This window comes from Phocoena sinus, chromosome 10 (assembly GCF_008692025.1).
Source record: "Phocoena sinus isolate mPhoSin1 chromosome 10, mPhoSin1.pri, whole genome shotgun sequence".
NCBI lineage: Eukaryota > Metazoa > Chordata > Mammalia > Artiodactyla > Phocoenidae > Phocoena > Phocoena sinus.
Window position 1 is genome coordinate 16,160,184 of NC_045772.1, and position 12,050 is coordinate 16,172,233.

A 12,050-nucleotide genomic window follows, 5' to 3' on the forward strand; every position below is an offset into this window, starting at 1 on the left:
AAGCACAAAAATTTGAAAAACAGGGCACTAAATAGACTGCAAAAAGGGCATTCGTTTGTAGTACGAGAGCTGAAATGAGAAGGCAGGGTATCCCCATGTTTGATCTCAGCTGGGAATGTACGAGTTTGGTGACTCGAATTTTTCGCTGCTCTGTGCCTGCACGTGTCTGTGAATAACGGTAAAATCACACCACACATGATGATTTGGGGGTTACAAATAAATTTTAGCAAGTAGGAGAATTGCCAAATACAGAATCTGCAATTACTGAGCATCAACTGTATCACGTAATGCTGACTATTTTTCTGTTTGATTAATGACTAATACTACAAATAACCATTCACAGAATATGTATAATATTTAAGTCGCAGAGCAGGCTAAATGGGCCACTATTATCTGAGAATTATCTGAGAAGACTATACCATTTAAATATTATTTCTATGGGAAAATGTCTTTTGGGTTCTAAGTCAACAATTCACAAACAAGATAAATCAGCTTTAAAGATTCGTGTTTATGAAGAAATTCACCAGAATCCTGAAGTCCATAAAAAAGAACAAAAAACTTGGTCCATACTCACTGACCTAGAAAATTCCACTGCTAGGAACTTAGCCTACAGATATCCTTGCCCTGTATAAAATATTACAGCAGCTCTGTAATAGCAAGAGCTGTATATGTCCACTGATAAGGGAATGGATAAATAAATTACGGTACACCCATAAATGGAACCCTTTGTTAAAAAGAACATGGTAGGGCTTCCCTGGTGGCGCAGTGGTTAAGAATCCGCCTGCCATTGCAGGGGACATGGGTTTGAGCCCTGGTCTGGGAAGATCCCACATGCCATGGAACAACTAAGCCTGTCCGCCACAACTACTGAGCCTGCACTATAGGGCCCGCGAGCCACACCTACTGAGCCCACGTGCCTAGAGCCCGTGCTCTGCAACAAGTAGTTGTGGCACTACTGAAGCCCGCGTGCCTAGAGCCCGTGCTCTGCAACAAGAGAAGCCACCACAATGAGAAGCCTGCGCACTGCAACGAAGAGTAGCCCCCGCTCACCACAACTAGAGAAAGCTACACGCAGCAACGAAGACCCAACACAGCCATACATACATACATACATAATTTATTTATTTTTTAAAAAAAGAACATGGTAGCTCTGTATGAACTAATATAACACTATCTCTAAGATGTAAGTTACAAAAAAGAAAACAAGCTAAGTGCAAAATAGTGTGCAATGTATGTTAAGTAAAAAAAACAGAAAAGAAACCTACTACATACTCATGTGCTGTATATGCACAGACTATCTCTAGAGAGATGCACAAGTAACCAGTAGCAGTGGTATCCTTTGGTAGGATAACTGCGGTTAGGTACAGGTGGGTGGGAGGCTTACTAATCACTATATACCCTTTTGTACCTTTGGAATTCTTTACCATGTATCTATTAAAAAAAACAAAATAGATCACTACTTTTAAAAGTACCTGAACCCCAGTCTTATTAGCTTTCAATTTTAAATACTGATAGCTTCTCTATGCTTAGAACTCCTTATGCTCCAAATTTCTAATTACATATGAAAATAAACCATAAAAAGAATGCTTTATAATTTTCAGTAGACACCTGCAGCCTCACCTTAAATATGATGACAATGGGTATATCTTCTGACAAAGTATTATGCCTCAAGTAAAATCGTCCTTGTTTCACAGCCATATTGGTTCTGCTTTTTTTCTCATGGGTAGAGCTGTAAGGAAACACAAGTTGGTTAAACTACATCCCCACTTAGCTCCAAGATAGTTAACATGCAGTAGCAAATGACCACCAATCAATAAGATTCAATTGATCAACAACGATCAATAAGGTCCTTCCAAATAGGTGTCTTTTTACACAACTCCTCTCCTGTCTCCACCACCACTTCCATCAACATTTTAAAACACTAGAATTGTTTCTTTAGCTTTGAGATTATGGTGGAAGTTCTGTGCGTGAATGAGTGACAATCACCAATTCATTTTGACCTACTTCACTTTGATTCCACCTGAATTGCTTTGATCTAGTGTGGGATATATTTCTGATCAATTTTATACATTTGAAATGAAAAACTTCAAAATAAGCCTACACTATAATGGGAAAACTACACGGAAATGAATAAATACTATGAGTTTTTAAACTAATAATCCCATAAAATATACCTACAATCTTGGTATACAGTGAAGCCAAAAGAAACTAAGGAATCTCCTTCTATTGATCTGTTAGCTGTAATTTTCCTAGTGGATTTAAAAACATTTCCAAGCTTTAATCAACCACAATAATAACACATACTGATCACCCACTACATGCTGTGTGCACTGTTACTCACTCTACTTACACTAGCTCTAATCTCCTACATACTAAGACTTATTTCGAAGTGTTGCCCCCAAATCACATGCGAGGAAACCAAGGCTTAGAGAAGCTAAGTAACTACTCCCCCAACTAGCTCATAGCTAGTAAACAACTGTGGGATTCAAGTCCTGATTGCCCTGGCTTCAAAAGCTGCGTACAACAGGAAGATGTGGGTTGCAGAATTATCAGATCTGGATTCAAATGCTGGCTTCCTCAAGATCGATGTCACCCTGTGCTCAAGGCCTGTTACTCAGATGGAAATAACAGCACTTATCTTGGAGGGCTGAGGTGACAATTAAATATATATAAAGCACCTAGTACACTGCCTGGCTCCTAGTAACTGCTCAATAAATGGGCACTATTGTTAGCTGCCTCTCCACCAGAAAGGAAAAATGCAGAAACTCTAAGCCAAGCTGTTCACTGTAGGTTGTCAGAAGAGAAACTCTACTGCATACTGACATTTTAACTATGCCACATTTTTTTATTCCCAGAACTCATTAACATCCAAATTTCAAATGACATAATAATAAATCAGAAAAAGAAGTTACAGGAGTGATATAAGGGATACTGTTGTAGAAAAATGAGTACACTATGAAGGAGGTTGGTCTAACAATACAATGTTAAGTACATGATATACAATTCATTAAGTATAAAATAGTCTCTGATTATATCAGAGTAGGAATACATATGTAAAATGGTGAAAAGACTGAAAAGGCACATGAAAAACTAAAGAGTGTTTTTTTTTTAATTTCTTTTTTTAAAGTTCCTTTAATGCTATAGATTAACGTAAAGTTCAACTTGAATAAAATAACTAATGGCCTTTTGAGCAATGTCTCACACTTTCATCACTGGAAATTTTAAATCAATACTCTATGCTTACAGACTTACACAATTAATTGAAGGCAGATAGTTTAACTATTACACTGCCTGTTATTGGAGAGAAGTAACTGGCTACCTCCGTACTGAACGATAATCATCTGACACTAATGGAATGATCAATATTTCTTAAGAACACCATCCCTGCTATCCATACCTGGTAACTGAAGCACCCACAGCCCCTTTTCTGTCAGCCTCCACGATGATCCTGTTCTTAGACAGCTGCTCTTGGATAAGAATAACTTTTTCTACTCCTTTAACAATGAAGTAGCCCCCTGCCCAAGGGAAACAAGAAAGGTGTCACCAGCTATTCTTCCAACAGTGTGATTTAGTAATGGCAGTGGTCTCCTGATCACTCTTCCATCACCTCACGGTGCTGGCCATCACTCAGTTCGAAGGGGTTTGTCAATACTATTTTACGAATTGGTAATAGTCTCAGCACATGATTTTATACAAATGAACCACAAGATGATAAACTTCTTGAAGACAAGGAACATATCTTATTGGTCTATGGATCACCAGCAGCTGACATATATGAGAGGTGAATGAAAAAGATGTTAAATAAATTAGTCTTCAGATTTCATAAGCACAGAATTCACTGACAATCTTCAATATAAGCTAAAATTTGCTCTTAGTTTTCTAACAAATCATTGACAATGGCAGATTAAGATTAGGTTTCCAAAATAATATTCGATATTCAATAAAACTCGTAAAACATTATGACATACTTTTGCACATAATTCAGAACAGGATAAAGTGAGACTTAATTTTACCTTCAGGATATAAGCAAAAACAAGGCAATATATTTGACCTATGCAAAATCCTGTTTCTAATAAAGTCACATTCTTTGTTAACCTCTTTCCAAAACCTTCTGGGATTCTACATCTATGCAAATTTAAAGGAATTAGAGTAGAGCAACTATAAACTAAATCAATGTGAAACATGAATTAAGGAATTAAAAGAACTTTCTGTTAAGTGCTAAACTTGAAACTTAAAAAAAAATACTGCCTAGAAATAAGTACAAAAATGTAACTTAAAAAATTTTAAACAGAAGACCTTCATTTTTTGCCTCTATATGGCATTTAAAACAGCCTGAAGTGAGCTACTTGTGACTTTTCAGATGAGGTAGACAAGGAACTTCGTGAGATTACTCTTGAATTTTTAAGCATACCAAAAGAAACCACTGAGCAAAGAGACAAAGGAAAGCCTGATAAATCACAGCAATAAGTCAGAACTTGGGGTACTGAAGTTTTAAACTTGAAATAAAAGAGGAAACGTATATCTTTTAAAAATACAGACTAATAGAATAAAGTTGGAACCGAATTTCTCAATGTTTTGCAAAGTTTTACCCAAGTTGACTATAAAGCAGAAAGGCTGGTATCGTTTTTGAGGAAAAGTGGTAAAACAACAGCAAGAGCAAAACAAAAGCGAAAGAAAAAAAAAGAAATAGGAAGGGGGCACAAATCCAAGAAATCACACATACCTGGATCTAAAGGACATTCATTCAGTTTGGCAAATTCTGCGGGTGTTTTTCCTGTAAGAACACAGTTTGAACTACGTAGCATTATGGGCATTCTGTTTAAAATAAAACAAAAGAAAATGTCACATACAGGTTGTCACTGGTACAAAAGCTGAGAAGAATACATACTGGGCACTGCACACATCACCAAGGGGTCTGCATTCCTGTCTGACATGCTAGGAAAGGTGGAGGGATGGTATTACATGAAAGAGCCAAGTGAAATGAAGTATTTCCTCAGGCACACTGCTCTCCTGGTACAGATAACAAAAACTCAAATGTGTGGTTTACTTAAACTTTGCAGACAAGCCTGGGCGAAAGTCACACATGGCAACACTTCATTTGTGGTAAACAAAGTGACTCCCCTTAGGTAGAAACAGCACAATGAATCAAAGTGTAAGGAACAAGAGACTATCAAAACTATCCAGGCAATTTTGAAAAAGAACTAAGCAAAACTTCTAGAAATGAGAAACGTAAGCATTAACTTAAAAATCTAGGAGTAGGCTGAATAGTAGATTTGATGCTGCTGAAGACAGAATTACTGAATGGAAAAAGAGATCTGAAGAAATTATTAAGAATGTATTTTAGAGACAGAGATAAAGATATGAGGGTTTCAGAGTCCTGGAAGGAGAGAGTGAGAAGGCCTCATGTATGTCTAATCAGATTTCTACACAGCAAGAATACGCAGAATGTGTGAGAAGTCCTATTCAAAGAAACAATGATTGTGAACTTCTAAAAAATGTATGAAAGCATAAACTACACAATAACTATTCAGAATAAATAAAAAGAAAGCCACATCATAATCAAGATGCAAAACATAAAAGACAAAGAGAAGATTTAAAACCCAGCCAGAGGTAATGGCAGGTAACCTGCCTTTAAAGGAAGGGAACGATAGTTGGATAGACAGATAACTTCACACATGCAATTAACAGACGACAGGGCAGTGATAAGCCAGTGACTGTCAACCTAGATTTGTGTATTCTGTTAAGTCACCATTCAAAAAGAAGTCGATACAAAGATATTTTCAGACAAAAACAAAGAAGTTACTACTAATGAACCCTCACTAAAAGAATTTCTAGGGAATTCCCTGGCGGTCCAGTGGTTAGGACTCTGCACTTTCACTACTGAGGGTGTGGGTTCAATCCCTGGTCAGGGAACTAAGATCCCACAAGCTGTGCGGTGCAGCCAAAAAAAAAAAAGATTTTCTAAAAGATAATACTACAGGAAGATGAAAAACAAATGTTGAAGAAAGTCTGACATGCAAAAATGTATAGTGAACAAAGAAAATGGTAAATAATGTAAGTAAAAACAAATATTAGCTCTAAGATAATAATTTCTAATATATGTGTTAAAAAAGACAAAACAAGCTAGAACTAAAGTGCATAACAAAAGCATGTATATCAGGAGGGTCGATTTGATCCAAGTTAAAGCTGTCTAAGGTCCATGACCTTTCCATAAGAATAAACATATTATTTTCAAACTTTGTAAAATACGCAATTCAAAATTTCTAAGGTAAGCGTAAGCAACCAGAACTACTGTACATGACTTTCAAATCAGCTGGGAGAGAGCAAGGAAAAAAAAACGTCCATGAACCCTAAAAGCAAAAAGAGAAATAACTGAAATGATAAGTTGGACAGATTAAAAATGCAAAATAAGTTGACAGAAGTATATCCACATATATCTGTAACGTATAATAAATATAAATGAAATACATTCTCAGGTAATTTTTTTAAAATCTAGCCATATGCAGCTTATTTCAAAGAAACCTAAAATGTAAGGACATAAAGATAAAAAGAAAAGGATAAAAAAAATGATATGCCAGAAAAATAACCAAGAGAAAGCAGATGTGGCTATAGTAAGAGCAGACAAAATAAATTTTAAGGCAAAACAATATTACAAGAGATAAAGATAAATGTCTAATATTCAATAACAAAAGGTTCAATTCACCAGGAAGACCTAACAATTCAAAACTTCCATGTACCTAATATCGTAACTTCAAAAAGCAAAAATACACAAAAACATAAGGAAAAACGGACAAATCCATCATCGTAGTGGGAGATTTTAACACATCTCTCCAAGTACTTATTAAAACCAATCAAAAAATCAGTAAAGACACATAATATCTAAACAACACAATTAACAAGCTTGATCGAAAAGAAAAACATAGACAGTGACACAACAACTGGAGAATACCCCTTGCTTCCAAACACACATGAAACATGTATGAAAAGAAACAGGTCTCCACAAAGTTCCAAAACTTGACGTAAAGCACCAATTTGCAAATTTAAAAACAGTCTTCTAAGTAACTCATAGGTTAAAAAAGAAATCATAATGGGAAGGTAGGGATAGAAATATCCTCATTTTCGGGACTTCCCTGGTGGTCCAGTGGTTAAGACTCCGTACTTCCACTGCAGGGGGTGTGGGTTCAATCCCTTAGTTCCCCCTGGTTGGGGAACTAAGATCCCACATGCCTCGAGGCATGGCCCCCCCAAAAAAAAAAAAACCCAGAAAAAAAAAGTCCTCATTTTGATATTTAAATAAAGAAAAAAGACAGTGACTAAATATATAAGAATATTTTTTAAAAAATTTTAAAGAATATTAAAATTACCAGAGTAACCAAAAGAAGAGTTAAAAATAAGAAACAAAATTTGGAAGAGGAAGGGAGAAGGAAAGTGAATGATACAGATAAACCAATCCACACCTTCTATATTAGGAGTGAAAAAATAGTTGTCTAAAATTGATGTAGCAAGAAAAAAAGGTATAAGCATAGCATTTAAAGTTATGGATGTTAATAACCAGAAGAAATAACAGAACTGGTTACAAGGTCAGGAATGGGACTAGGGATGAGGAAGGGTAGAGAGGAAGACTCCTGCTTTGTATTAAATGTTCTTATGTACTATTTGATTTGCTACCAAGTATAAATATTATTTGGATTAAACTAAAAACTTTTTAGTTCAAAAAAAACAATTAAATGAGATAATGTTTCCAATGGTAGTACATGGTACATATAAGCAGTCTAATTAACAGAGGTCGTTTTTCGGAATGCAGGACTAACAAATGAAATCACCTATCACAGGACCTGGCACCTGGTAGGTATTCAACAAATACCAGTTACATGCCCATCCTTCCCTGCCCCTCTTTAACCCAGGATCTAAACCCTAAATGTATTTCTGGTTTGCTCCAGTATCTCCTGCCTTTCTTTCACAATACTCAAACTGGATAATCATTTAGCAACAGTCCAAGATTTAACTGGACACAAGTATGGTCCATTTATAAGAAAGAGAGAAGCTCTGATCCTAACACTGATAAACTGTCGTGCTAAGACAAAGATCAACATTTTAACATCCCTACTTCTTTTCCTAAGTGAAGAATGAGGAGAATGTAGCCAAACAAGTGATGTCTTAAGTGTCTTCTACTTACCTGAGGACCCAGCAGTGTGCAGACAATGACAGTTAGCTGGTGCATATTTAATGAACAAATGGATGTTTATTAAACCCTTAGCACTTTTGAAGGGGTGCGGAACACTTGAGCGGTAATTATTTGCACTAAGTTTAAAGTCCAACATCATTATTAAACTCATTATTAAATACTGTGGATTTTGTCCATTTCTACAGGAGAATCAATATATTTCCCTAATTAGGAAAAGCAGGCAGCAAAAATGCTAGCTGATGCTATCTATTATTTCCAAACTTGTTCTGGGCAAATAAATAACTTCTGCCTTAAATACTGTTATAAACACTCATTCTTCCAGGAAAACTCAAAATATGTAAGAATCCACCGAGAAGACCAGCCCAGGAGCGTTCAGTGAAACGCTATCTTACCCAATGCTTCCCTAACAGCCCGGAGTTACAGGAGGAAATGGAAGCAATTTCCCTAGCTTTATAGAAAAGGTTTCACAATTTAAATATAATAACCACAACAACGTGATGGATGCTGCTCCAAGTGCTTTACATGTGCTGACTCGCTGGACCCATAAAATAACCCTGTGAAGTAGGTTCCAACTCCCCCATTTTTCAGATGAGGAAATAGGGCAAGAAGAGCATTAGTACTTGCTCGCGATCACCTCACAGGGCCGCAATGCTGGCAGCGAGGCTCCAGGAGGTGTCAGTCCTCACCTGCCAATGGGTAAGGCGTTGCGAATGATCCTCTGGCTGCCTCGGGTGTATTCAATATCCACTGTGATGGGGGCAGAGTACGTCATGTCCCGCAACCGGCACTGAAAGAGAATCAGACAATCATGGCTCCTCCTCTCTGGAAAAGAAAGGATCCTGGCAGCCTCAAAGAGCTCTTCTCGAGTAGAAGTATGGCCCATGCTGGACTCTGATCCCTCCATGGAACACAGCTGCCCCCTGTGCTGCCTTAAGGGCACTGGGAATTACAAGCTTACCTTCTCCATGAGGGGATGATGCCAGCCATGGATCTAGACACTGCCACAGCATCCCTACCCCTGCCAGCCCAGAAATGGGACAATAAATCTGGTACTGATTTTCTTCTCACTGATCTGATGCCATCACCAGTCTGCTCCCATATCTTTGAAGCCATTAGATCATCCTTTGCAAACTGGGTCCTTGGAGAGTCATCAATATGGCTGCTTTATTCAAAATAGTTAACAACCAGTATAATAATAACTAAAGTATGTACACGCACAAACTAAAAGAATTAAACTGTATTTCCTTTTATTCTCCAAACAAACTAAACTATATCACAAAATTCCTTTCCAAGGGATATGTCAGAGCATGAATCACTCAACACATCATTCTAACAATTTCTGAGTCACCTGCGGAACTTTAGAAATTGTTGGTGCGCGCTTTACGTTCACGTGGTGATGACTCACTAAGAGAAGCCCTTGCCTGGGCCATGATCAGGAAACCCCATCAAAATCCTCCGATGACATCTCCATTATATTGATGGTCCTCAGGTGCCTTGCAGTCTCAAAAAGAGAACTTCTCGGAACCTCAACCATACAATTCATGATGCTGAATCCTCTCTCTGGCTTTTACTGCACCAAAGACAGGTACAAACTTTTTCTAGCCTAACAGTGCCTAGGATTTAAAAATACTACATAGTCCTATTATTGACCAGTATATTACCTTATATTTAATTATATCAAGCCTCCTGCAGGCCTGACCAAAGGTAGGGTGGCATGATGATCAGAGTGTGGACTCTATTTTCTGTGCTCAAATCCCGGCTCTACCAATTAAGTTTTAAATAACCTTTCTGCATCTCAGTCTCCTCATATGTAAAACGGGAATGTGAATAATTTTAATTCCCAAGAGTATGAGTATATATTTTTAGAATGGTGCCTGGTACAGAGTACTATATAAATATTATCTCATTTTTGTTAATAAAACTAATGTAACACCCATGATAGGCAGATACTCATGGGTCTTAACAAACTCATCCCTTCAAATGGAAATGAAATTTGACAGAAGTGGTAAACATGGGGCCCCAAACTACCCCTGGGGCCCCCTCTGTCCCCCTCGAACTCTCTCTTATCAACAGGAATAGGGCTGTGTGGGTAGAGCCTGCAGTACCTGCACCCCCAGTCCTGCTGTGGGTCCCATGACTGCCCATCCACCTGCTCTCTCACGCTCCCCATCTCTCTAAGAGTCAATACCCTCCAAGAAATATTTGCACCCTCTTTCTCTAATTGCAGTAATACCCATCAACATCAGGAATAATTATTATAATGACAATTGTGGCTTCAGCCTTCTTGAACTACTTCGAATTCTTCGTCTTCTCCCTTCTCTGAACCCAGTAATATACTAGTTTAGAAGGTGACTTGGAGATTGTTAATTGGCTGTTTAGTTCTTGAAAAATTGGAAAGTTCTCACCAAATGGAAAGCGGAGGTGGGGAAAGCCAAATCGGGGTGCACAGTTTCCAATATCCAGTCCTCACTATTCCCTGTTCAGTCCAACGTCACATATTCGCCTTACCTATCGTCTAGGCTGCAAACCCTGGTGTCTCTGTTTCATTTGTTTTGTTATTTTAATCCACAAGAGTATGAACTTGAGCAAAGATATTATGTCTTATTTCTTTTGTATCTTCCAATCTTGCAGCACAAAATAAATGTTCAATCAATACTCGGTGATTAATGCCAAAATTACGTATATAAAATATCTGGTTACTTGATCACACTTCCTATTTCACCTTGCTTAGACAACAACCATAGCACTCTAACACCTTACTTGTTCTTTACTAAAGATTCCTGTGCTATGTTCCCCAATTGCTATTTTAGCTTTACATTAATACAAACCAGAAAAATCTACAAAAATCATTTTCCTTCCTGAATCAATGCCCAATTATGGACACTGAGTAGAAGAATTTGAAGAGAAATCTAGAATCCGTTAAAAGCCAATAAACAGGCCTGTTCTAAAAGCCATTGCCTGTAGCTCTTTTAAAACCCTGGCATTTACATTTTCTTCTCCTCTGCCTCTTCTGCTAGACCGTGAGTTCCTTGTCCTCAGTCCCTCTGCAAACGCAAGGCCTGCTGACCCTCAAAATACGCGCTAAGCGAGAAACCCCTGCAGGAACAGCACACTGCACCAGACACCAGTGGTCAGCAAGGAGGGGGGGTGGAGAGACCATGAAAAACCTCAGAAACAGGACATAAAAAAGACACAGTGACCTAACAGTGCAAGTTAACTAGGATTAAATGATAAACCAACTAATACAAACCTGTTTCCTAATACAGTAATGGTATTATACAGGTGCTTATTTATTTTGGTTATCTTGTCTCATAAGAGATTTTTCCCCATTTTAAAATCATTTTTTAAGAATATATTTTAAGGGCACTGACTCTTCCAGTTAAACCAAACAAATCCAATTAAATTAAGGTTGATAATTACCTCATGAGGGGACACTGGTCTAGTTACATTGAAGCTTTCTTCAACATCAGGAAGCCCGACATAGATATTAAGATATCTGAAAAGCAAGTTATTCCAGAACCAATTACAGTTCTTCAAAGAACATATAAACAATCAAGCTATTTTCCTCCCGAATACAAGACTGCCCTTTGACAAATGCTTACCTTGCAGAGGATGACAAATTAACAAATTATAATTGGAGATCTTAAAGTCATAGAACACACAGTTTACAAAGGAGAGAAAATGTTATCAAGTTATCTTTAAAAAAAATACTGTAAATCTCTTTACAAAAATATTGAAACTATAGCTCCCTACAAATGATACTTAAGGAAAAAAGCAAATGCAAAAGAGTAGCTATAGTGCGCTACCATTCTCATAAGAAAGGATACGGAGGAAAAAATATATGTGCTCATTTGTGCAAAAGAAA

General features: G+C 37.4%; 1 protein-coding gene across 2 annotated transcripts in view; it reads right to left on the minus strand.

The window, feature by feature from the left end:
• The window catches only part of POLR3B (RNA polymerase III subunit B), a 130,650-nt gene that overhangs the window by 109,025 nt on the left and 9,575 nt on the right, over positions 1 to 12,050 (minus strand). For both annotated transcript variants that reach the window (XM_032646258.1, XM_032646257.1), the window contains exons 5-9: positions 11,606 to 11,681; positions 8,872 to 8,972; positions 4,724 to 4,815; positions 3,398 to 3,515; positions 1,621 to 1,729 (exon numbers count right to left, since the gene is read on the minus strand). In XM_032646258.1, coding sequence (XP_032502149.1) covers positions 1,621 to 1,729; positions 3,398 to 3,515; positions 4,724 to 4,815; positions 8,872 to 8,972; positions 11,606 to 11,681 — 496 coding nt within the window. The remainder of the gene's footprint in view (positions 1 to 1,620; positions 1,730 to 3,397; positions 3,516 to 4,723; positions 4,816 to 8,871; positions 8,973 to 11,605; positions 11,682 to 12,050) is intronic.